Consider the following 27,091-nt stretch of genomic DNA (forward strand, 5'->3'; position numbering starts at 1 on the left):
AACCATGGAAAGTATTGCAAGTAATAAGAGGAGAGGGAGGGTACAACAAAAGGTGCAAACTGGAGATTATGAAAGTCTTAATTCTGCACCTACAAGTCTGTGCAGTGTACATCAGCTTAAGGGGCTATATACACAGCTATTTATTTCAGAAATTACTGAATGAGTATACAGTCCCACATCTGTGAAAAGTATCCACAGTAAAACCCATCCTCAATACATTAGAGGCAACATTACCTAAACATTACAGTCCAGTTACTTTGACCTCAGTCCTAAATGTATGGAAAGAATTGTGGGTAAATGTGAGGCCATCAGTTTAGAGCCACTGCAGTTTGCATATAGAACACATGGAGGGAAAGAAGATGCCACATATGTTGGTTTTTTTATTGACTGATTTATTATTAAAGCATATCCAGGATTCCAAATCCTATGCACTGGTAATTTTTGTTGATTTTTACATAAACTTTTTAATAAGGTTCATTTGTTATCACATCACATTTCTAGTGTGAATATAAATTCTCCTTTGTTATAATGTATCGAAGACTTTCTTACAGATTGTCCACGGTAAGTGTTTATGAATGGTGTTTTAAAAAAAAAGAAAGAACTAGAATTAAATATAGGGGCTCCAGAGGACTGATTCAATGACTTGTTCATAAACTTCTTTCGTTCCTGAATGAATCATCATTTTAGAATGAATTAGTTAAATTTATTGACTTATAAAGACAAAGATTCATAAACCTACAGGTGTTCAGCCAGTATCATTCATTGATTTTGTCCAAGGTTTCTCATAATGAACTTTTCAAGAGTAGTGAACAGAAATTCTGCAATTATTTTGAGATATGTGTTGTTTCTTTCTGCTTTCTCTCTCGCCTCCCTCTCTTTTCTTTCCCACAGCTCTGTTATGGCCTGTTCGAGAGCCTCTGCTTCATATCTGATTTTCAGATCCTCCAGTTCTCTGCTTCTCTGCTCTTCGTTTTCCATTAAGATTCGCTGTTTTTCCTCTTGAATTGCAATCTCTGCCTTCTCTAGCATTTCACTGGTATAAAAACATCCTCCATTCTCAGAAATTATCTTGTGTATTTTTTCAAAAAGTTGATCAACCTGCATGGTATCTTTGGACTCATTATTAAAAACATGATATCGCTTCTGGCATTTCTTGAAGAGTATCTTCAAATCAGGATTGTCAGTGACAAACTCTTGGATATTTCTTCCCTCAAACTTGTCCCCATGTGTAAACAAAATTATGGCATGCTTATTTGCATCTTCTCCAAATATTTTGAGAAAAATGTCCACTGTGTCTCTGTCCTCTTTTGTGAACCGACCAGGCTGAAGCACCAGCAAGAAGATGTGTGGACCGGGAGTAGAAAGGGGAATACACAGCTTAATTCTGCTGACCATCTCCTCGATAGTAAAGCTGGGGTCAAACAGTCCTGGTGTGTCAATAACAGCAACATTTGTGTGGTTGACATTCGTTGTAGCTTTCCAGCAAACCTTTGTCTCACACGATGATGACAAATTCACTTTAAAAAACTTGTCACCAAGAATTGTGTTTCCAGCAGCACTTTTTCCAACTCCAGTCTTCCCCAAGAGAATAATCCTGAGCTCTTCACATGGATCCCGCTGCTCTGGCACTGTTTAAAAGCAAAGAACAAATGCATTGTAATACTGAATAATCTAATGTTACCACATAAACATTTATATAACAATTCACACTGAAATTAATATTTGTTGTAAAATAATTTCTGAATTTTTCTTCAACAATGTTATAGATGCCCCTATGTTTTATATATTTGTTTTTCTTGACAAGAAAGTATTTGCTGCAGGAAATACCCGCTTTGCCATTGTCCTGAAATTTGTGTAAACTGTTGTACAGCACACAGGAATCAACAGAAACTGTGCAGCTATGAAAGGGTTAAATATGTGCAAGACCACAAAGTTCACTGTTGTGTCTTTTAATGAATGTCAGTGGGAAATTTTGTAACTTTAATCCAGAAGCTCAAGTTTGTACCTTGGTTTAGAAGAAAAGAACTAAGAACATCTGCCGTTAATTCCACGGTTCAAGCACAGCTGAAATCAGTATATTAAAAAAATAATAATAATAAGCTATAATGACAAACTCTCTGGTCATCTTTTTATTTTATTACACAAACAAAATGTTTACACCAGAATCATTCATAAGTAAACCTTAACATACTGTCACCATCAACTAGTATAGGGACTACATTTTCAAACAGGCAAATATTCATGTGTTTTACAGAAGATAAAACTACCACAGAAATCATTTGCATACATTTTTTTAAATGTTTAAAATAGTGAATATACCTTATTTCTTCCAAACAGGCAACATTTCAAAGGCACATTTGTGTATCTGCATTTTTTAAGTGTTTTACATATTTGTAATTTCTCAACAGAATCTTTGAAAAATTTAAAGAATCTTTAAAAAGTCTTTAATACATAGTTTATTTTTTCATCCGTTTCTTCAAAATATAAAGCAGTGGTACTAAACCTAAGAAATACACTTTCTTGTTGTCATGCCATGCTGTGCTGATAAGGCTCTGCAACATTTCCCAAAATGTTTCACTTTGAGTCTCATCTGCTTCCACCTTTATTATCTCATCACATGGGGCACTTGGAAAACACTCTGGGATTTGACTCTGTGTTTGTGTCTTGGCAAATGCTGCATGCATAAACAGAGCTGCAGCAGCAGCAGCAGTCGCAGCAGCAGCACAGTAGAAGTGCCATCTATTCCAGGACTTTTCCTGCTCCTTGTTTGTCCTAACATAATATTTTTGGTTTCTCTTTCCCAACTGACTGTCCACTTTCTCAAAGAGCTCCCTAACCTGACTTGTGTTTTCTCTCTCATTATTATTAAACACATGATACTGTGATCCACATTTTTGGATGAGTTTCTGCAGGTTTTTATCCTCCCCTACAAACTGGTCTGCATTTTTATTCTTAAGTTTGTCTCCATATGTAAAAAGTACTATTGTGAATAAACTGACATTTGAGCACAACATATTCTGGAGTATGTCCATCACATGTCTTTCTTGCTCAGTGAAGCGGCCCAACTGAATAACGAGGAGAAAAGCGTGTGGTCCGGGTTCACACAGGGTCAAGGCTCTCTCCAGCTCTACATCTGTATTAGAAGCATCACAGTTTAATAAACCAGGAGTGTCTACAACAGTCACTTTCCTCCCACAGACAACAGCATCCCTCCGTTCACTTGTGGATGTGAGAGAAGTGGCGCTGAGGTCTGAGTGAAACTCTTCTTGGCCCAGAATGGTGTTTCCTGCTGCACTTTTCCCAACTCCCTGAAGGCCGACCAGAATAAGTCGAAGGTGCTCCTTCACTCCTGGAAAAATGGAACTTCATTTGTTCAAAAAGAAAATAAAACTTAAAACTGAAGGTCGGCATTGATAACCAGTGCTTTCACAAACATTGCACGTAGTAAACATCAAGTATCAAAAGTCATCAAGTATCTCAAAACAAAACGAAACAAAACAAAACATTTTTTACTCAGTTTTTATTTTTATTCATTTCAGGATTGCAATACAATTATGCATTGTACTAAAATAAACTACAGTGACCTAGTATAATAAAACGTGTCCATAGCTAGCATTATGTCACAGTGCTACTGTCATTTTTTATTTTGCATATTAATAATTAAGGAATTTATTGTTAATCAATAACTGACCAATGCTGGATTAACCAATCAGAGAAATGTTCTCATTGAAGTTGGCAGGCTTTTACAGCAACAGTCGCAGCAGCAGCAGCAGCGCCTCCTGCCAATACCACACCGGCTTTCACAAACTTATTGTTTCTTTCTGCTCTGTATCTTGCTTCCTGTTCAGTCATTTGTTGTTGCAGCATAAGCCTTTCTTTTTCTTCCTCTATTGCTCTCTCAGCTTCCCGAAGCATTTCATTAGTGTAATACTCTTCACCATTTACAGTCTTAAGCTGCTTTATTTGTTCAAACAGCATGTTGACCTGGTTTGGATCCTTATCTTCATTGTCAAAAACATGGTATCGGCCACTTGTAGTCTTGACAAAGTCAAGCAGATCAGCACTGTCTTTAACAAACGTATGAATGCTTTTCTGTACACGCTTCAGCTTGTCTCCATGAGTGAACAGTACCATGGTGTATTTTGATGCTTGATCGCCAAAGATTTTCTGAATTTGCTCCACAGTACTTTTTTCCTCTGCTGTAAATCTCCCAAGCTGCACAACCACAAGAAAAACATGAGGGCCTGGCGCGGAGAGCGATATGCACAGTTTAATCTTTGCCTCAATCAAAGTTTGTTCCTCTTTTGTGTCAAACAAGCCTGGAGTGTCAATCACGGCCACCTTTTGCCCATTGACTTCTCCTTTGGCTTTATCACAGTCTATGGTCACAGAGGAGGAGGACAGATCTGAATTAAACTTGTTTTCTCCCAGGATGGTATTTGCTGCTGCACTCTTTCCTACTCCAGTCTTTCCAACCAGCACAATTCTTATTTCATCACTGCTCTTCTGATTCCCCTGCACTGTTAAAGGACAGGGATATTATTACATCCTTATTATGTATTAAGGGTTGGAGCAAATTTTTTGTGACAAAATAGTGATTTTCTTTGTAGACACTTCATGCTTTATATCACCCATTGACCTCAGTTAAAATGACAATTTAGCAAATCCTCACTTTATCTTTCTTTTACATCTCCCTTGGCTCTGTTCATCAACTAAACAACTTACATGATATTATAATTTGAAATAGGGATGCACCGAAATGAAATTCTTGGCCGAAGCCGAAGCCGAATAATAATGAAATGCTTGGCCGAAGGCCGAAGGCCGAATACCGAACGCGGTGTTTCGCATTTTTTCCATTTATTTTGCCAATCTGTCACCTTTTTCAGGCCTTCTGAGTTTGCAGGTATGGACATGAGATGCAGCACTAAACAGTCTCTCACTGTTGGTGCTTGTGCATGGAGCAGACGAGTACCTGCAGAATAGTTGAACATTTTATTGCAGTTTTCTGACAGTTGCTCATTTCAAAACGAACAATGTCTTCAAGATAATGAAATGGTTGAAACCCAGTGTAGGCCTACTATTTTACTACACTGAAAATAGTTCAGAATTTTCACAAAATACATATAAAATATAGGTAGTAACACTTTATAATGTTTGTTAACGTTATTGCATTAACTAACAATGAGCAATACATTTGTTATGGTATTTATTAATCTTCGTTAATGTAAGATAATAAAAAATATTTAGTTCATGTTAGTATAAGTGCATTAACAATTTTAACAAATAGGCCTACCACTTTTGATACTTTTTAATTCAGAAATTACAAATGTGATACTTAATTTTAATACTGTATTAGTAAATGTTAACATTAAGATTAATAAATGCTTTTAATAAGGGTTTTTCATTGTTAGTTAAAGTTAAAAATAGAAACTACTTATAAAGTGTTACCATAATCCAAAATATAAATAAAATCTTAAATTAATTTCCCATACAAGGAGCCTACTTGCGTGCCATCTGCGCCAGGTCAGGAAAGCGGCCTTGATTATTGCCACAGCCCATATAGAATCACAGACATTATTTTATCAGTTTTAACAATGAAGCTATGCGTCAGATTTCATCTTCATATAATATCCAATTTTGAATCCTTATCCAACCAGGGTTTAAAATTAGGATTGAGGGGACAGCATTTCCCCATTGTTGCTTTAATGCTTTGTCTCCCATTCTCACCGACATTGTCATAAACATCATAAAAAATTCTTTTAAATGATCATACACCTTCTTGCTACATGCTGCTGTCGCCTTTTTTTTTTTTTTTGATGACGCGTCGCGCATGCGGCGGACGACTGTGCGCCACTGGTGGCTGGTGTTGCCAGATTGGGTGTTTTTTCGCTACATATTAAGACCCGTTTACGGTGTGTTTTAGCCGGGCTTTCGCCAGGAAGGCTCTATAGAAATCTGGCACCCTATTGAACGAAGTTAACCTGAGAGAGCGTGCCGTTCACAGACACCAGAATGAACGAGTTGACAGTAACGTTCATCAGGCAGTAATACAGCACGTTCAGTTCACGTTCGCCCAAAATATGAACGAGTTCATGAACTATCGTTCAATGAACGCGTTCAGGCACAACACTGCCCATCTAACTGTTGAGCAGTCGAGCTTGTCCTCTGTGCGCGGCTCATCTGTAGTACGAGGCCGAGCCAGTTTACTCTCTGAGCTGTTTTCATCTCCTGCGCTGTGCATCACCTGACAGTCTCCATCACCTAGCGGCTTTCCCAAATCCAGAACAATGTCTGCAAACGGCCGTTTTTGCATCTTTATCTGACACTTTTTAAAGTGTTTCCACACTGCTGACATGTTTGCTGCATAAAGCGCGCGCCTATCACTCTACGCGGGTTATTTGATTGCGTCATTAAAAACGTCATTGTTCGGCAAAATTTATTCGGCCTTTTTACTTATTCGGCCGAACACCGAAAGTGCTTTTTTGGCTATTTTCGGCCGAATAATTTCGGTTGCCGAACATTCGGTGCATCCCTAATTTGAAATGTTCCAGAGATGGAATTTATAGTCCTATTTGAGATTCTAGTTTCATTACATTACATTTATCTGAAGCGACTTACAATTGCTATATATGTCAGAGGTCGCACACCTCTGGAGCAACTAGGGGTTAAGTGTCTTGCTCAGGGACACACTGGTGTCTCACAGTGGATTCGAACCCGGGTCGATCACACCAAAGACATGTGTCTTATCCACTGCACCAACACCACCCAATAGTTTACAAACCCTATTTTTATTGGAAACGTTAAAAAACATTGCAGAGGAGTTTTTATGATGGTATTCATTATGTCATAAATTCTGTACCACATAAGTGTCCAGATTTGGTGCATTCTAATGCATTACAACCAGATATTTTGCAACATTCAGTTTCATAATCATGAGGAAAACCACCACCACCATAATTCAGTATATAAAAATCAATATATCTATGACAACATAGCATACGAAGAACATTGTAAAGTGACAGTGCTTGTGTAAGATGTATTATTTATTTTGTTTAGCATATTAAATAATTAAATTAATGCATAAAAATGCTCTATTACATGGATGTCTTTTTGCAGTCATTTCTCAATCTTTTTTAATTATGTAAATTTTTCAGTGCTCTTCTGCAATAGTAAATTTCTAACCATAATTGGTACATATGGAACATAAATTAAATATTCAAATCTAACAGCAATATAGAAAGAGATGTTATCACAAAATCATGATTTACCTTTTTTGGCTTCCATAATGTTTAATTGGATAATAGTGGGTATATTTGTTGAAGGATTTTTGATGCACTTTGCTGCAGATTTGTCTGTCATGTGGAAAAATGAACAGTTGAGTCTCTTTATATCCTGCCTCTTTTAGCCCTCCCATATCCAAGTAAATATTGCGAACCTGCAATTATGCCCCACCCATTATGTTTTAAATTTCCATTTGCTATATGAAATGGATTGTAACAGATGCTTGGTGATGCCGCTTGGTGAATTACAGTCTTCAGGTTTAGGTGTGGAGGTAAGGTTAGCATCAGGAAATCAGTGGACAAAAAGTGGTATAAAAACCTTGTCAGAACACAGGTTTCGCCACATCAAACGCTGAGTAAATAATCACACCACTAGGACATCAACAGAGGCTGCATGGTCCCGCATTAATATGATTTCTTTAAATACGTGTTTGCACTTTCAGTTGTGCAAATTGTGAAGCCGTTTTTGCTATTGGCGTTAACAGTTCAGTTACCTGTTGACCCTCTAGAGTCGAGTCAGGTCCCAGTGGTCCCCCCCAGAGTCGAGTCAGACCCCTGTTGACCCTCCAGAGTCGAGCCAGGTCCCCGTTGACCGTTCTGAGTCTAGTCAGATCACCGTTGACCATCCTGAGTCAGGTCAAGTCACCATTAACACTCATGAGTCAAGCAAAACCACAGTTAGACCTCATGAGTCAAGTCAAGACACAAATGATCTTCATGTGCAAAGTCAAGTCACCATTGTTCTTCATGGGCAAATTCATGTCACCCAATTATCTTCATGAACAAATGCAAGTCACCAATGATCTTCGTGAGCAAAGTCAAGTCACTAATCATCTTCATGAGCAAAGAAAAGTCACCAATCATCTTGATGAGCAAAGTCAAGTCACCATTGATCTTCCTGAACGAAGTCAAGCCACAGTTGATCTACCTGAACGAAGTCAAGCCACAGATGATCTTCCTGAACCCAGTCAAATCACCACGGATCTACCAGAGCCTCTTCACATCTCTGCTGAACCTCCAGAACCTCGTCACATCTCAGCCGCATTTCCTGAGCACTCGTCCTATCCTGTCATGGCCATGGAGGCGCCATCAACTCCCATCAAAATGTCGTGGCAATTTTGAAGGCTCAGGAAACCTTTGCAGGTGTTTTGAGTTGATTAGCTGATTGGCATATCATCATATTATGATTTGTTGAGATAGCGAATTGGTGAGTTTTTGTTAAATTTGAGCCCAAATCATCATAATTAAAAGAACCAAAGACTTAAACTACTTCAGTCTGTGTGCACTGAATTTATTTAATACACAAGTTTCACAATTACTGAAATAAATGAACTTTTCCACGACATTCTAATTTATTTAGATGCACCTGTATATAAAGCACAAAGGCCTTATTCTGCATGACCATATTTAAGATCCCTCAATCCAGCCTGTTTCTAAACTTAACAACTACCTTACTATCGATTAATAAGCAGCAAATTAAGAGTTTGTTTAGGGAAAACTCCTAAAAGTAAATATGTGTTCCCTATTCTAAATTCATACTTCAGATTGTTTTACTGGGTTGAAGAGTTAAATAAGGACCGTTGAGTTGCATAATCCCTGTACAAACAATCTTTTTTCTGTCATTTTTGTTCTAAGTAAAACTAAAAGTAGATTTAACAAATGTTGCCTGGATGATTTTCAATACACAACAAATGGCTTTTGCAATATGAGAATTGTTAAAATCATTCTCTTTTATCTGCCATCTAAAATGGCCTATTGCTTGTAGTGTGGATTGTTTTTCTTTCTATACATTTGGTGGGAAATTTCAGGTTTATATTATTTGTCCTTGCATGTTTACGTCATGGGCTACTGTATATATACTATATACATATATCACTTAGCCTATTTAAGTTTCTAAAGAAGAGCCATGTACAACAAACCGTGCATAACGTCTGTACAAACTGTTATTGAATTGTTTTCAGCCCTGAGGAGAATACACTTTTCAGCCCTGAACAGAAAAACAAACTACACCAACAATACAGCTGTTGGAACACCTGTGCAATATTTGCTATAGTTTCTGTTGGTGATGGAGGTTATTTTCATTTACTGAACTGTCCTATTGTTTAGTTTCATTTGTTAAATGTAGTTCGCATGGTAGTCAGGGCTATCAAAAGTAATGGATACCAATTCACCCAAAATTAAAATTTACTGTGGCATTTTTCAGAATATTTTCTTTCCCTTCTTATTTTTTGTAAATGTTTCTTTTATGCTTTTCACAGAAGAAAGAGGTTTGGAATGACATGAGGGTGAAATTATTATTTTTGCATAAAGAAAAGTCCTTCTTCCTAATATGCAGTATTTTCCGAGCTGTGTACAAATGAATATGCAAGGACCTGGTGTACAAGTCTCTTCAAGCACACACTTCAACTTCCTCAGAGACTTAGATTAATTGTGGCTTAATATAATTATGACAAAACAATTAACAGGATGCCAAACAGGATATAACTTAATAGGGTATAATTTAAACTTAGAGTCACCTAGCTTTTGTTATTTAAAGGGATGTTTTAAAAGACTATGAGGATACAAAGCAAACTGAGGAAAGAGATACCAATAAACACTATATATATATATATATATATATATATATATATATATATATATATATATATATATATATATACATATACATATATACATATACATATATATATATATATATATATATATATATATATATATATATATATATATATATATACATACATACATATATATATATATATATATATATATATATATATATATATATAAACACACACACACACATTAAAGCATACCTATATGCTATTCAATCATTTTAAACATTATATATTTATGTACTTATTGTAGATTAGTATACCTGAGACCAACACTTCGTTCAGTGGTGTTCTGGAAGAAATACAGATAATTACATTTTGTCAGTATCTTAAGATTAGTAGTCCTTTTCCAACTATGTATTTGTGCTTTGCATGCATAGCCTATTGAAACTATTGAATTATATAAATTATTTATTATAATTATATTTCATAAGTCAAGAAATAGATTGTAATAGCAATTAGACTCAACAATATAAGTGGTGCATGTGATGACTGCATGTCATTCATCTAATAGAAGAAAATAATTAGTTCTGAATTGTCCTGCTTGGAAAGACAGGATTTGGGAAAAGTCCAAAAGGAATCATCATCCTAGCCTTTTAGTCTCAAAAATTTAAAAGGAATTTAGGATTATTAAAGGATTAGTTCACCCAAATATGAAAATTCTGTCATTATTTACTCACCATCATGTAGTTTCCAACCCATAAAATATTTATTCATCTTCGGAACACAGATTAAGATGGAGCTGTCGGATCCTGCAAAGACAGCAGTGCAACTGAAATGTTTTCAAGTGCCATTTTTGAGAATATCTCAGCAACGTCATGCTGATACACAGCTGAAATATTGTCCAAAATGGCACCATGTTGATGCGGAGGAGAAAAATTGATGAATAAAGTGAATAAAGTATTTTTTTCTTTCTTTTGCACCCAAAAAGTATTCTCGTAGCTTTGTATAATTGCAAATGAACCACAATCGCCACATGGATTCATTCACAGATCTCCTTGCTACGTTTCTGGACAGCAATTTGTGCACAGCAATTCAGAACTACAACCATTTGTCAGAAAATGTGGAGAACGCTGAGGAGCGTCAGGATTCAGCACAGTTTATGCAAATGCTAAACAATATTCAATTTGATGAAATGGTGGAGAATACTACACGAACATGCTTCATGAAGAATAGAGAGTAATTGAGGAAATTAAAATTCAATTAGCTAAGAAACTGGAGGACCTGGCAAGAATACAAGCTGAGAACTACAATTCTGGCAACTCTTGGAATGTGTTAAAATTGGTTCACAATCTCATCAAATTTTGGTTATCAAAATAAATAGGTTTTTTCAATGTATGCTTTTATTTTTTTTTATTTTTTTTACAGATGGCATTATTACAGTGGTGCAAGTTATTTAAAATGATTACGGCATGTAGTCCTACACAGAGTTTTCTACAAAGTGCACAAACTTAAATCTTTGACTTTTCCACATACGGTAAATATGCTAAGATAGACTTACAAAACTTTTTCTCCTTCTCTTTTTTTTTTTTTTACCACTGCTATTATAGTGTATGTACAAACAAATTTGCTGTGAATGATCACATCTACAATGGCTGTATTTTCTTTCACTCTGTATGTTTTTCTTTATTTTTCAACAAAATAATCGAAGAGTATATCCTGTGGGTAATCCTATAAACAGCTCTTCTATATGAAATAATCTCTACACACTGTATTATGGCACAATGCTTGTCAATTTTCTGATTCAGCTAGGTAGCTTTTACAAACATTTCAAATAAGTTTTAATGTAAAAAAGAAAAAAAGAAAGAAAAGAAAGACAAAATGACAGTTTCTACATTCAATCTTTTTTTTTAATTGATGACATTTTCATAAATAACAATTCACTGACATTTATTAAAGCTGCTGTTCCCCAGAACTAATAAATGTAATCATATGGTAAGTGCTTTGCTTTCAGAGAGAAAGCGCTTCTCTCTTAAAAAGAAAAATCATTATACAACAACGTGAAGCATGGACCTTACAAATCCATCCATGCCCCATCCGCTATAACATCACTTCATCACTGACACAAAGGAGGCAAGTTCTGAATGTCTGTGCTATACAAATACAAGATCAAACAGCTTTCATCTCTTCTGTGCATTGAAAATTGTAGTCACAATCAACCCGACTTTTCATTATCAGCTTCTGAGTTTAACAGCCCAATTCTATGCTTCACATTAATATAAAAAAGTATACTTTTCAAGACCCTAATGAATTCATTTAAACATATGTCTCACCAAACTATTAAAAATATAAGTTACTGTTTAAACCAAGAGCACTTATTGCATCCATATCTTGTTTCAGAATTCAGATCTGAGTAAGAAAAGATCGAGACAACTTCACCTCTGATGCCAGTCTGAAGGGAAGTTTTAACGTGCTAGACAGCTTCTTGTCTATTGTCATGCATTGATATGTACAGATCACTCTTTTGTACAGTACTCAGCATGCAGATACTTCCTATGCTCATCTCATAAGCAGATGTACACAAACAAGCACGAGGAAATTCAGTGGATGTGTTTCTGAGGTGTAATCCACACGTCAGAAACATTTCAGCATATCAGACTATCTCAGATTTTGCATGAACTAATGCAAAATTTCAGTTTAGACTCAATATGAATTACCGTTTCAGTCCCAGACTAATATTGACCCACACTGAATTTAGATTCCTTTAATCTAATGTTCAATAACAAAGCAGATTTGTTGACCATTTGTGCGGGGGTGTGTCATATTTGTCTTGAGGAAATGTTAGTGGCATGAGGAAACACTTTATGCAAGTTTTCTTTTGCTTTTTTAAAATATGATTCCACAACTTGAACAGAAAGCTTAACTAGATCAAATGTGAAGGTAAATGTCCTCTAACATCTCACATGTGAAAGGATTCTTTTTTTCTTTTCTTTATTTTAAACAACAACAGCAGCAGTGGTCTAATAAGAGTGTATCCTCCAGACCACTAGGGGGAGATAAAAAGTTAAACTGCTATCATCTACAAGCACTCCTGCACATAGATGTTTTCATTTAAAAAAGGCCTATTAAACAGTACACTTTACATAATTACCATGATTTACTGCATACATTGCATTTAAACATACACATGTATCACAAAAAATGTCTCAACATCAATACTCAGTGTCACACCCAGTAGTCCACTCTCACAGCAAAGTAAAGAGCATTCAGTCTCTCAGGGGAATGCTTACAATAAATAAATAATCAGATAATACGTTTAAAATGCTTGACATGCCACATTATAATTTAGGTCTCCCTTACTACAAACACAGTTTTTGATTTTATTTTATTTTTTTAAACACAGTGGCTTTCAGTCAAGAATGTTTATGGAGCCAAAATGAACACACAATAAAAAGCAGCCATTATTGTAGAGTAATGATATTAAGTTATTCTGAATTACGGCAAAAAAGACCATGATAAAGAACTGGCACTATGGAACCAGCATGCCTTTCATTCCTCTCTTCTATCCTGTGTTTCATACACACTGAAGGGATAGTCCACCCAAAAACAAAACGCTTTACTGCCATATATAGTGCAATATGAAAATAAATAAATAACAACAACATCAACAACAACAAAAAAACTGTTGATTTTTTAGCAGATGGCTTTAGTATATTGCTATATCATGGGGGATAATGAGTTCTATAATAAGTGCATCAGCAATTTTTTTTTTGGTGTGATTCATCCTTTTAAGGGTCAACCAATTTGGATTTTTCCTTTTATTTTTTTGAATGTTCACACTAAAGTTTTTCAGAAACAAAAACTTCAGCCTCTTTCTTTAACCATAAACTAAACAATTTAAAAATAATCTCTTTCCACTTAAGTTTTCATACGCCAAATTCCCATTGATTTTGTCTACTTCAAAATAACTAGAAAAAATATATAATTATTTTATTGTGATTATTATTAAATAAAAATATCAAACAAAACAAGAAATGTAATAATTGCATTGTACTAGAAATTAATTTTATGCAATTTTAATTTATAGTACAACACTACGATTATAATACTTATATTTGTGCCTTGGTTGCTTTATATTTTTAAACATTAACCCATCAAGCTTTCATTTTGGTAAGCTGCCAGCATAGAAATATATGCACTGCTGGTTTCAGAGAGAAGTGCGTCACTGTTCATTTACAGTACATGTGCATGTGCTCTCAATCTGAAACTGTTAGTGAATATATATTGAAATCAATCTGTGCAGTTTGACAATCACACTAAGCCATATCACAATATCGGTTTCTTTTTCTTTCTTTTTTTTTTTTTACATAGTGTAGCTCTAAAAAATAGTCATTATTCACTCACCCTCATGTCAAAAACTGTATGACTTTATTTATTCTGTAAAATAGAAAGAAGATGTATTTTTAAGAATGTTTTAAACATCCACACAATGAAATGACTTTCACCGTATAGCCAAAACGCAGTGTGGCATTTTTCAAAACATTGTTTGATAAAGTCAGTCATACAGGTTTGGAACAACATCAGGGTGAGTAAATCACAGAATTTATATTTTTGGGTGAAAAATCCCTTTAATTCAAAATTTCAACCCGCACTGCATCCAGTAAGATAGCCGCACTGACATCAGAGATGCGGCCTGACTGTGTGACATTGCAGTTTCTGTGATGTCACAGTAATCATCTTTAGGTTTGGGCTTCTGGTAGTGGTAACCCTGGCTCACAAGTAGCTGTGGATGGAGCCAGACCCGTTGCTCCCCGACAGAGCAGTCCCTTTGCTGTCGCTGCAGATGCTTCCCCTCCGTTGAAGTTCCTGTACGGTCTTCGCGGAGGTCCACGGCGCGAGGGAGGAGCTCTACGTAGGCACATGGAAGGGAAGCTAAACCCAGCCAGACAGCAGCCTGGACAAGTAATGACATCGTCTTGTTCGTTAGTGGGAGGTAAAGGCTCCGGGGCGGGGCCTCTGTATCCATTCAGTCTTGCCCACGCCATTGGCCGCCCAGGCCTCAGCAGTCCATTGTTATTGTCCAAACGGGGAAGGGGAGGTAATAACGGTGGACCGTTAGAGATGGGTGTAGCCCAACCATTAGACTGCAAGGACGAGGAATAAGAAGAACCGCTGATAAGCCGCTTCCCTGACACGTTTCCTTCTGCCGTGTCGGGCGAGCTGCTACAGTCCATGGGCTCTGTGAGGCTCAGGCCCTCCTTCTCCACATCGTCATCTTCCTCTTCCTCTTCTACCCTGTCTAAAGACACCATATCTAAGTCTAGAATCAGGCCTGAGCCCTCCACCGCATCTTGCCGGACTTCCACCTCTTTCTCTTTCACCCCATCTCTCAGTTCTTCAGTCCCCCCCTCCTCTTCCTGGCCCTCTTGGTCTCGGAACGGCAGCTGTCGCCCCAGCTCGGGAGTGCACGGCAGGGAGCGACACCTCCGAGGGGGTCCTCGGAGCCCGGGGCTCCTGTTTAGTGGTGGGGAGGCGCAGGGGTCTGGAGGTGGTGGAAGGGTAAAGGTAAGAGAGATGACAGATTTGCTAGGGGTGTCGAAGAGCTTGATACGACCACCGTTGAGGTCTTGGCGAAGAGAGAATGGGTTGACCCGTGCAGGTGTGCCTAAACACGGTGATGTGGCAGGGGGCAATACGTCTGACTGACTACGGGACAGGCGCTGGTCACCGGGATGGCATGGCGAGCTTCTCCTCCTATACGGGCTAACGGCAACGGCAATGGGTTCTGAGGAAACAAGAATGGGTTGTCTAAAGACTAGTAAAACTGAAAAATTATTTCTTGGTGAATGCTATAAAAAGAGTGATTTAAAAGTGATTTTAAAAATGGGTAAATATTTGTAATCTTTAAAGTTGAGTTCTGGAAGAAGCTGTTAACTGGTCAAATATATTTAAATCAATACACTACCTTTCAAAAGTTTGGAGATATTTTTTGTATGTTTTTGAAAAAAGTATTTTTTGCACACCAAGGCAATTTCTTTTTAATCTATTTAATCAAAATTATAGTGAAAATATTGTAAAATTGTAGTCTTTAGGGTGTACTCACACTAGGCACGGTTGCCATGAACCGGGCCCGAGTACGATTGTCCCCCCTCCCCACTCCCCCTCTGGCCTGCACTCACATATAGGGTTTCAGCATTCGTGCCGGAGCACGCTTACGTCATTATGGTGCGACAGTTTCGGGATAAACAGGAAGAGCGGCGCTCTCTGAACACAATGGAGTGCATCGCTCTGTTTTCTTTGTGGATAATTTTGTGTTGTTTGGTCCACAGCCTGTTGTTAAACAGATGTGTCGCCTTACTGGCGCGAAAATTTTCACGTAATCATGCTGCTCGTATGAGGATGTTTGCAAGGTACCAGCTGAAGTGCAGCAAGGACTTTGCAGTTTTTAGTTTTTATGCGTTTTGCACCTCTGCCGTAGACCAAAGCGACCCTTTCCCTGCCATGTTGGTTTTGGAGCGTCGCAAAACCGTGACGCAACGCCTCCTTTTCCGTGCTCCAGCACGGTTAGCGCTCACACAGCATGCGAACCGCGCCCGAGTCCAACTGAACCGTGCCCTGGCCCACCTCTTCCAAGCGGGCCAGGGCCGGCTAATTGAGCCACACCCGGGCACGATTCGGAGCATTCACACTAGTCAAACGAACCGCGCTTTGGTGGTAAAAAGCACTCGGGCACGGTTCAAACTGGCTAGTGTGAGTACACCCTTAGTGTCACATAATTCATCAGAAATAGTTCTGTTATGCTGATTTGTTTTTTTCATTATTATTATTATTATTATTATCAGTGTTAAAAACTTTTTTTTTTTATTAAGTAGAAATTTTTGTATTTTTGATATTAAAAGCCTTTACTGTCACTTTTGATTAATTTACTGTATCACTGGTGAACAAAAGAATATATATATATACACACACATACATATATATATATAATATCTTATCTTAATGCTACTGACCCCAAACTGTTTAACAGTAGTGTATGAATAATTTATTTATTTATTATTTATTCAGTGCCCATGCTATCTGTAACATACTTACCTAGGATGACTGGAACCTCACTCATCTTCCTCTCTCTCTCTATCCTCTCAAGTGTAAGTACTATTTCAGAGAAGGCAGGACGACTGTCTGCACTCATCTACCACAGAAAGAGGAGAACAAATTAAAAACACATCTGAGAGCATGACATTTGCCATTTCAGACAAAAAAACTATACTCGGTGTTTCTGAATTTCTGTATATGAGTGTTATATGCATATTTGGCTTACACTGCAGCAATTGTAAGCCAGGTGAAGGAATGAAGGTGGACAGTCTCCCACCATTTGCTCAAAGGCTTCCACATCTAGTCCAAAATCCTGCAGGCAGACAGATGGAAGTTACACACATACTGCTCTGATCAGACATCTTTTCACACATAGGCAAATTTGAGATTAATCTTAAACTTCGCAATAGTGAACACTGTGTTGCTTTCTAAAAATGTTACAAAATAGTAAAATATAAAATATCCATTTTGTGAAAATAGACCAGCCTTCACCAGCAGAGGGAGGCAACACTCTTAAAATGAGCGACTGATATCAAAGTCTAAACTGCAGTGGTCAAGAAAAATTTACATCAGTGAAAATTCTTAAAATAGAATCTGGATACATTATATGGTTACTTATATGTACACACGTCATATTTAGAAAAAAAAAATAATAATAATAATAAAAATGGGAGCAAATAAAACAAAACCAAAATAATTAATTATTTTTGCACTCATTTGATTATGTTTTAATATGACATACATTTTTTTGATACATTTTGAGTTTTAATACAATTACAGAATATCAACATTTCAGTTATCACAACCTCGTCACATGAAATATAAACATCCAAGCTTTAAGGCTTGTCATAGATTAAATTTAGCCATTAAATTAATTTTGCACAGAATTATTATTTTGTAGGCTTGCATCTATGTCTGGTAAACCAGCTACATGACTTTGTGGTTTATTCTGTGCTTCATGTGGCGGTGAGTGCAGTTGTATGATGTACCTCTGTTCTAGGGAGGATATCTGGGTCAGCCTCAATTCGAGCAATAATCTCACAAAGGATTATACCGTAGGAAAAAACATCCACCTATGGTATGAAAATGTGATGAATAAAGTTACACAAGCACACAAGTAGAGTTGGACATTGATTTGTTAGTGTTCAAAGACAGGATACCTTCTCATTGTACAGCTCTCCTCTTAACATTTCTGGAGCCATCCAGTAGGGGGAGCCCACAACAGCCAACGGCTGCTTCTCAGCACCGTCACTGCACACAAGCAAGACAAAGCATACATCAATATTTGGACTAGAGGTGTGCGATACCGCTAGATTTGGTATCGATCCGATACCAAGTAAATACAGGGCCAGTATCGCCGATATCGATACCAATACCGATACTTTTTAATAATTAAGGTGGATGCGTCTTCAACCTAAATCTAAATGAATTTTCATGACTTTTAATTTGTTGTTGTGATTTGCATTTTGGGTTATTAATCAGTACTACAAAAGCTTTTGTTTAGAAACAACTTTTGGTTACTTCGGATTTATTTAAATAAACAAAGTTACAAAATACAAATTCTCTTTTCAAGTAGCATGTTAATAAAAAAATGTTTCTCCTCTTTAGTGCACTTCTTTTAAGGATTTTTTTTCTTAAAGTCACAACGTTTTACTTCACAATGTAAAACAAATTCTCCTTATACAAAATTCCTGAAGCCGACAACTTCCACTATGGAAAGAGGCTGCAGCTCCTTCACAATCATTTCTGATAGGCGCCTTGTAATATCCACTGCTCTTGGAGAATCAGCTATTGATAAAATAATAAAAATAATTAAGTCTGGTGCACATCTAGGTGAAGTTTAAATATAGAAACTAGTATCACTTTCACATTTAACACAAAAAGGGTAGATCGGCCTGAAAATAAAGCCATACAACGCTCCTCTTTCTCTCCGCCTCTGACTGACTGCTGTTAGAAATGCGCGGCTGAGCGTGCGCGTGCCTGACTGCCGGTGGTAGCGCTAGTGGTGAGCCATGTGACGGTACAACACAGGAGAGGGGGAGGAGAGCAGTGTCGAGCACGAGCAGCACTCTTAAGAGCTTGCTCTGCTCTGTGACAGCAGCAGCATTTTGACAAACACGGCCAGGTCGCAAAACGAGAGAAACTGAAACTTAAGTATCGATATTTTCCCGTTGGTATCGATCAATACCGATACCAACATTGGTATCGATATTATCTATATTATTATCGATCTGCCCACCTCTAATTTGGACTATGTTTGGAATATAGGCTTCTTGGATGGCCATCCTACTTTTGCTTGTATCTCCAGTTAAGTCCTGATCCATTTAAAATGTCATCATCAAATGTGTGTGAATAAAGCTGTATTATTTGTGTGTAAAAGAAGAGATGCACTGACCTGTAATCAGGGATTTTCTCTGCCAGTCCAAAGTCCCCAACCACAGCGGTAAAAACACCACTGTCACAACGCACCAGACAATTCTGTATAGTACAGTAGTATAGTCAGGGTATTTGAAAAGGTATTTAATGTTAGTATATTGTTTTGTGTGTCAATGTTTTTAATCTTATAGTTTTATTTAAAGAATGCTGCAGTGATTATGTATTTTTGAAGGACAAGACCCAAAACTAGTTAGCATTTTAGCACTTCCATCCTGGTTCCATCGTCCTAAAGTCAATAGGTTTTTGGTTTTGAAGGCCTAAAATAAGGTCTGTGGTAAACACAAAGGCAGGATATTTTATCATTTTATTCTTTGACAAAAAAAAAAAACTCTTTTAGCTTTTAGTTGTCTTGAAAATGGTGGTTGCTAACAAGTGGCTAAATGGGACTACATAGGGTGTCAAAGATTTTTCAGAATTTACCAGAAATAGCTTAAATTTTTTTTCTTCTTCACTTATTACTTCTAGAGATTGTATTTTGGCTTCAAAAATAATCAAATCTGTGTTACTTTGTGAATATTATCATGTTGAACAAAATATGTTAGAATCATACATTTCTGCTAATCGTAGTTTATTGTCTGCATTAATTCAAAAGCAATTGGAAAATCTAATTTTGTCAAGGAAACCAGGATGCTAACTTCTGGGCTGGCCTACAAAAATATGACAACACAGCAACACTCTTAACACCAGCATGCAACAATCACAAAATGAACAGACATAGCTGCTGTCACAATAAACCATATATAATGGAGTATGTACCTTTGATGTAAGATCTCGGTGGAAAATGCCCTTGCTGTGTAGATACTGCAGCCCTCTTGCAATGTCCAGAGACAGACCTATCCTCACACTCCATGACAGATATATGTCACTGTCCAGCAGCTGCTCAAGGTTGCCCCCATTTATGTACTGTAAACATAGTGACAATACAGTTATCAACACATCAACCTGACAGTTAATTTACTCCTAAAGTCTGTGCATTTTCTGTGCAACGTCTTACCTCCGTGAGAGCATGAAGCTGTCCTTCATGAACACACACCCCCAAAAACCTAATGAAGGTGAGAACAACTATTTATTTTCTATATATTTTGGATTCCTTTTGTGAACAAGCATCTTTAATCTAAGGTAATTTCCCAACAGGTTACATCAAATCTCATTTTTATCACATTCAAGTCAGACTCTTCAGACACACGACCCAAGATAAATGTTATTTATAATCATTGCATTGTAGTACTTTGAAATCATTCCATGCCTACAGAGAGAAGTATTCCCTGTTTTATGTACAAAAAGGGAAAATGCTGAATCTCACACCTGAGGATGTTAGGGTGGCAAAGGCGGTTCATGAGTTGCACCTCTCTCAGCATGTTGGCTTTGTTACTAGCCATTGTATTCATCTTCAGAGCCATCACCTGCCCTGTGATCCTGTGCTGCACCTGCAAAATACATACACACACTTATTCGGTGACACTAATAAAAAAGGTAGTACACGTAGTACACCAGAGATACCCAAACCAGACCCATGACCTTCGGCTCACAATGCTACCCATTGTATTCAACCAGAATAAGTATTTTACTGCCGCTGGTACCGCAACCATTTCTTTAGCAAATGCATTTGCAGCTTTTGACAGCCAAGTGGCACTTTAACTGTAGACTTGGCAGTTTAACCATAGGCGAACATATCAAAGCTCATTTTTGAGAGTAGCATTCAACCTCGCCTTGCCATTGGGTTAGATTTGACTGTTGGAGTCAGCTAAAAATCTAAGAAACACTGTTAGAAGAATTCATATTCACAAGAACAAATGTAGTACTTTTGAACTTATGTGAATGTGTTTGGTGTTTATGACAAGACTGTGAGCCAAGTGCAGTATTATTTATGTGATTTAATACAATGTTATAATTGGATCCTATGTATATCACGAGAGGGTGGAAAAAATTAGAGAAAAGTAGAGTGATTTAGGCATAACATAATTTCTAATTAATCTTTTAGTTTTAACATTTTATATACATTTTTGAAATTATCATTGAAATGTTAAGAATATGACTGAATACGATTTTAAATGTAAATTTGAATATAATATATCTGAATATAATGCAATTTACTTTCAGCCTCTGGCCCTCAATCAAGTTAGATTTTTGGCCCTTTGTAGTAAACGGTTTGGGCATTTCTGACTATTTAAAATCATTTTGGTCAAAGGCAATAGACATTGTTGTAAATTTTCCACAAGTGGTTATGTTTTTTCTGAATGTATTTATATTATTGAACACAGCCTATATATACACACTCCTATACAGGAGATACATCAATAGGTGGATTTCCACAACATGTCTTGTTCAGTGAAAATCACAACTAATAGTTTGGTATAAAATCATGCTTCTGTATGTATAACCATGTATATGTATAGCCATTCAGTCATGTAAATGACCTGCATTTAGGATAAAATCTTTGTCCATCTGCACAATGGTATATAAAGCATTTTCTGGCCCTACTAGGCAGAATTTCAACCATGCATTAGAGTGATTTGCCATTAAATGTGAGGCTAGTAAAGGAGATGAGAATATAAAATCTAGTGGAAGATTGAGAGGCTGTTGGGATTTGTACGACAATAATGCAATAGTTGCATTAGTGTATATAGGTTTGGATTAAATATGGCTCTGTGAATATGAGTTAGAGAGAGTTGGAGAAAGATCCAGTACAGCATGCTGAGTATTAACAGCCATTAGGGCACTAATAGGCTTTCTGGATTTCCCATCATCCCACCTAACAAGCTGGAACCCAGGACATCATCACAACGTCACATACAAAACGTGGGCTTCAACCACTATGATCACCAAACACCATATCATCCAACATGTAAATATCAGATATTGGACTGACTTTGATTTATAACTATTTGTGAACCGCATGTCAACAATACATTCCTTAATCATACTCTGTCCCTTAAAGAGTCATTTGTCATTTAGACATAATTCTTCTATTAAACTATTTTGCTATGACAACTAATTTTAATAAATGTTGACTTCTAAAAAGGAAAATAAAAGACAAATTAGTTTTGTCAAGGTGGCACAAATCACTTTCATTAAAGCGATCGTTCATCCAAAAATTAAAATTCTGTCATTAATTACTCACTCTCATGTCGTTCCAAACCCGTAAGGACTTTGTTCATTTTCAGAAAGCAACTTAAAGATTTTTTTGATGAAATCCGAGAGCTTTCTGACCCTGCATAGACAGCAATGCAACTGAAACATTCCCAGGCCCAGAAAGGTAGTAAGGACGTCATAAAAATAGTCCATGTGACATCAGTGGTTCAACCGTCATTTTATTAAGCTTCGAGAATACTTTTTGTACGCAAAGAAAACAAAAATAATAACTTTATTCAACAATTCTTCTTTTCCGCGTCAGTGCCCTTACTATGTTTCTGGGCCTGTGAAGGTTTCAGTTGCATTGCGGTCTATGCAGGGTCAGAAACCTCTTGGATTTCATCAAAAAAAAATCTTAGGTTGCTTTCTTTCGTGAGTCCTTCCGAGTGTGGAATGACATGAGGCTGAGTAATTAATGACAGAATTTTCCTTTTTGAGTGAACGATCCCTTTGAACTGAATGTAATTGCCTACTGTACAACAAAATAAATATTCACAAAAATGTGCCATAACAGCTCTGGTTTTCGTTATTTATAGAAAACAATAAAAGTCAGGCACTGGAAATTTGTAGACCTATTTAGTTAGTTAATATTTTAAAATGTATGCTCACATTGCTGTAGTTGTAGAATTGAAAATAATCTGTAATCCTGATTTAACTAACCACTAATGAAGAATTACAGCTACTAAATAGCTGTAATAAATATAATAAATATGCTAATGACACCTGCAAAAAACAAAAGAAAAAGTACATAAAAAACAAAAAGGATAAGATAAATTTATATCATGATCCACAATGTTATTAAAAAGTATTTAAAGGAGTCTCCATTATTAAATATGGGACAAATGAAGTTCAGTTGCAGACATGTTTTGCTAATATCAAAATTATGTTAAACAAATAACCAAGGCTATTTTTCATTATTTAATTTTGAGAGGAAAATCAGAGGGCCAACGGCTGATAGATGCAAAAACTTTCAGCTGAAACCAATCAACTATTTGTGACTTGCACATGAGACAGTCGACAGAGGAATGGGCAAATAAACACACACCCCTCGGTGAAGAGGACGACAGATTAGGGCAGGCTGGTAATCAGATTATGCTGTGGAGTACAACCAACCTGTTTTATCATTAATCATAGACACTGTTGCTCTTAACATGGACACATATGACACTGTTGTACTGTTGCAAAAGTATACACAACACAAGATGACTAAGATTTAGTGATAACTAAAGCTATTACATGTAATTTGTGTGACTGTGTGTAGATGTTTCAATGCATTCAAATTCAAGTGTATTCTTACAAGTTTCTTTAAACTAGAGATTTAAAAAAAATTTAACAACTGTTTATTGAAATTTTATTTTGGGAACAGTAGTATAAAACAAAAAGCAACTGTGCAAACGTAGAACCCCCCCTGACCCATCCCACCCCCTGGTAGACTTTATATGTAATTGTTGTTGTTGTTGAGAAATGACCACACAATATAGGTTTCTTTACGGTGATATTCTCCAATGAAAATGTACCATAAAAATGGTAACACATCACCTGGTTGAAATTATTATTTAACATCACTGTATCAACCTAAATACATTAATTTATACCAACTAAGCTTTTACTGGTAAACACAAAGTTAATAACCAAATAAATACATAAAAGCAATTAAGTCTATAATTGTGGAATATCTGTTTCACACACACGTATATCAACCGTGATCACCGATAACGAACAAAAGACTGACTCGTTCTTGAATCAAGAACCGTTTCTGTCGGATGCATCTGATTCGTGAACCGAGGAGCTAATAATACTGCGCATGTGTGATTCAGCGTGAAGCAGACCGACACACAGAGCGTCTGAACTGAATTGAATTTCTTCAATTTATTGAATCGTTTTGAATTGAATTTATTGAATCGAACTGTCTGAAAGAACCGGTTCATGGAAAAGAACCGAACTTCTCATCACTTCTGGTGATCCGAAAACCGATGAAACCGGATCTTTAGTCGAGAACGAGTCAATCTATCTGGCTCGGTGTTCATCTTCAGTTCTCTTTTCACAGCAGTTCAGTCAGTATACTGTTTGAGTACATGAATTACTCCGGGATATTGGTTTGTTTGAACTCAGATGGAGTGTCAGCCACAATAAAAAAAGTTAACAGCTTAAGTCATTTGTGGATTAATGCGTAGTGGAGACGCGAACCATTTGAAACGATTCAGTTCGGTTTGGTGAACTGGTTCAAGAAGATCCAGTTACATCGAGTGATTCATTCGCGAACCGGATATCACTAAACTGCAGTGTTTTGAACGTGCTCACAACAGACAAGGAAGAGAAGACAATGCTGAATAAAGTTGTAGTTTTTGCTATTTTTGGACCAAAATGTATTTTCAATGCTTCAAAAAATTCTAACTGACCCTCTGATGTCACATGGACTACTATGAAGAAGTTTTTATTAATTTTCTGGACATGGACAGTATACCATACACACAGTTTCAATGGAGGGACTGAGAGCTCTCAGACTAAATCTAAAATATCTTAAACTGTGTTCCAAAGAACGGAGGTCTTACGGGTTTGGAATAACATGAGGGTAAGTTCATTTTAATATTTGGGTGAACTAACCCTTTAATTTCTACTATAAACTATAGTTTAAGGTTGTAGTGTGATTATTGGATTGTTGGAATATATATGTATGTGTGTGTGTGTGTGTGTGTGTGTGGTACCAATTGGGTGTTTTAAATTATGCAAACTCCTCCTGCTTCCAGCCCAAACTTGATTTAAAGAGCATCAAAAGTTGTAACCAAACATCAATCAGAAAGAGCATGAGTCATGAGCACTGCAATAACCCTACGACAGAAGATAAAATGAAGAAGGGTTACCTTGAAGACTTCTGAGAAGAACCCGGAACCGATTTTTTCACAACAAAAATCGTCAATTCTTGCCAGGCTGGACACGGCACTTCGCAGAGCCCGGTACGATGACGGACGTATCCGGTTAGGCCCGTGAAGGGCATGCATAGGAAGTTCGCATGGTTCTTGGTTCTCATCTTGATCCATAATGATGGACAGGCAGGCAGCGGGTCCCTTTAACGCAACCAAGTCCAAACATCCATATCCCGAGTGAGACGCACTACAAATAATTGCTTACAAAAACAGCTCAATTACTAATAAAAGGTTGTACAATGCTGTAAACCACATAAAAAAACTAGCCGATTAAATATTCTCCAAAAAGGGCAGAAGAACACAAATGATGAAAAGTGCGCTCGGGCTCTTTCCCGAGTGATGCGGTTGCCATGGTTCGTAATCCCGGTCGGTCGCGTGGTTCTTAAATCAGTCTTTACTCCAAAAAGGTCGCGCGTTATCGCCGTTCCGATAAGCAGATCTCTAATTTAGCTGTAGCCGGTAGCTTCAGTCCCAGCGACGTTTACTAACAAACCGCCTGCAAAAGAGGGGGTTAAATGTGGTTTTAAAATAAGCAATGATGCTTCATTACATTTTCATAGGCATGGGCTTATGAATCACACTGAGCCGAATAAACGGCGACAGCAAGTACAATTGTCCCAAATATGGAGACATGCAGCTATAACGTACATGGGACTAATCTTATTGCAAGCTCTTTAAATAAACATAGAATACAGCAAAATAATTCCAGAGGGCACAAGAAATGTGGTGTGTCCGCACCATCTGTCAAGCTTGGCTACAGAAAGGATCCATTGCGGATTGTTGCTGAAATTGCATGACCGCTAAAGGGCTTGCTCTGAATGCAATTTGCTTTTCACCTTTATCGATTTTCAAAGCAAATACCGTCTTACAGACTTAGGGCTTTATTATTTTCTATTAGACATGCGATATTATAATAAAAGCATCTTTAAGTATGCACATGCAACCGAGGACGACATGCATGTATCCGGGCCCATGCAGCTACCCTAGAATACGGCACTGTACCTGGATTTAGTAGGATCGAAGAAAAGATTTTCTCGTTTGGGTACCAACGTTGCATTTAGCAGATCTTCAGCGTTTTGTCTGTAACATCTCGTTCGCTAGCTGTCACTGTCCGTCTCGGCCATAGTGAAACGCGAATGCCGCTTGTATATTTGCCCGTTCATTGGTGAAGAAGAGGGGCAGGTCTAGGCAAGGCTGGATTTTGCGCGTTGAGCATGCGCAGGAAATGCTCCAACGTGTGCCAGTGTGATTCTGCACTATTGCGATTCTGCACTGCATTCTTCATTTTGTGTCTGCATTCGGCACGTCATGCAAATTTAAACTTAAATGAGTTTGAAAGCGGTGCATAAGCACATCAAAAATACGTTTTACATTTGCCTTTATTTGTGATATGAGCTTTTGTAGTTTGGCTTCTGATTGGCTGCATAATACATCGATCAAACATTCGAGCCAATGAGCGGCCAGTGCGCTGGCGTGGCTGAACTATGATGTCATCTTTACGTTTCATGTCACACTGCAACGTCCATAGACGTGCAGCAGTCCTTGTTTTGGATGATATCATCGCCGTGAGTCAGCAGACAAAACCAGGCCACTGACTAATCATTTGAAATGAAAGTGTTGCATCATGTCATTTTAGTCGCTTTTATTACAATACGCAATTATTTCCATGCTT

General features: G+C 37.2%; 4 protein-coding genes across 4 annotated transcripts; all 4 read right to left on the reverse strand.

The window, feature by feature from the left end:
* Positions 1 to 582: 582 nt before the first annotated feature.
* Positions 583 to 2,125, reverse strand: LOC127933117 (GTPase IMAP family member 9). The gene is made up of 3 exons (XM_052533472.1): positions 2,115 to 2,125; positions 1,828 to 1,859; positions 583 to 1,628 (listed from the first exon to the last, which is right to left on the reverse strand). Exons 1-3 carry the CDS (start codon positions 2,123 to 2,125, stop codon positions 760 to 762), a joined length of 912 nt encoding a protein of 303 aa, XP_052389432.1. The 3' UTR covers positions 583 to 759.
* Positions 2,126 to 2,191: 66 nt separating this feature from the next.
* LOC127942514 (GTPase IMAP family member 9-like) lies at positions 2,192 to 3,616 on the reverse strand. Its single transcript, XM_052541580.1, has 2 exons — positions 3,600 to 3,616; positions 2,192 to 3,363 (listed from the first exon to the last, which is right to left on the reverse strand). The coding sequence occupies exons 1-2, from the start codon at positions 3,614 to 3,616 to the stop codon at positions 2,457 to 2,459; spliced, it is 924 nt and encodes a 307-aa protein (XP_052397540.1). The 3' UTR covers positions 2,192 to 2,456.
* Positions 3,560 to 6,313, reverse strand: LOC127950728 (GTPase IMAP family member 9-like). The gene is made up of 2 exons (XM_052551781.1): positions 6,143 to 6,313; positions 3,560 to 4,515 (listed from the first exon to the last, which is right to left on the reverse strand). The coding sequence occupies exons 1-2, from the start codon at positions 6,311 to 6,313 to the stop codon at positions 3,724 to 3,726; spliced, it is 963 nt and encodes a 320-aa protein (XP_052407741.1). The 3' UTR covers positions 3,560 to 3,723.
* A 5,410-nt stretch (positions 6,314 to 11,723) lies between these two features.
* Positions 11,724 to 26,601, reverse strand: LOC128016780 (dual specificity testis-specific protein kinase 2). The gene is made up of 11 exons (XM_052601569.1): positions 26,422 to 26,601; positions 25,357 to 25,915; positions 20,669 to 20,790; positions 20,358 to 20,406; positions 20,120 to 20,266; positions 19,323 to 19,405; positions 18,088 to 18,178; positions 17,917 to 18,000; positions 17,154 to 17,240; positions 16,928 to 17,024; positions 11,724 to 15,620 (listed from the first exon to the last, which is right to left on the reverse strand). Exons 2-11 carry the CDS (start codon positions 25,531 to 25,533, stop codon positions 14,575 to 14,577), a joined length of 1,983 nt encoding a protein of 660 aa, XP_052457529.1. The 5' UTR covers positions 25,534 to 25,915; positions 26,422 to 26,601; the 3' UTR covers positions 11,724 to 14,574.
* Between the last annotated feature and the right edge of the window lie 490 nt (positions 26,602 to 27,091).

This window comes from Carassius gibelio, chromosome A1, assembly GCF_023724105.1.
Source record: "Carassius gibelio isolate Cgi1373 ecotype wild population from Czech Republic chromosome A1, carGib1.2-hapl.c, whole genome shotgun sequence".
Taxonomy (NCBI): Eukaryota; Metazoa; Chordata; class Actinopteri; order Cypriniformes; family Cyprinidae; genus Carassius; species Carassius gibelio.

Bases quoted from the DNA above. Each gene is read 5' to 3' on its own strand.
- LOC128016780 (XM_052601569.1), bottom strand. From the start codon at position 25,533: ATGGATCAAGATGAGAACCAAGAACCATGCGAACTTCCTATGCATGCC. The intron at 18,001-18,087 runs GTATCCTGTCTT...TTCATACCATAG, and splicing joins GAGAGCTGTACAATGAGAAG to GTGGATGTTTTTTCCTACGG. The intron at 17,025-17,153 runs GTAAGCCAAATA...TTTCTGTGGTAG, and splicing joins TGGCTTACAATTGCTGCAGT to ATGAGTGCAGACAGTCGTCC.
- LOC127933117 (XM_052533472.1), bottom strand. The intron at 1,629-1,827 runs GTATTTCCTGCA...GCTTTTAAACAG, and splicing joins TCAGGACAATGGCAAAGCGG to TGCCAGAGCAGCGGGATCCA.
- LOC127950728 (XM_052551781.1), bottom strand. From the start codon at position 6,313: ATGCAAAAACGGCCGTTTGCAGACATTGTTCTGGATTTGGGAAAGCCG. The intron at 4,516-6,142 runs GTTAGATGGGCA...TTAACAGTGCAG, and splicing joins ACAAGCTCGACTGCTCAACA to GGGAATCAGAAGAGCAGTGA.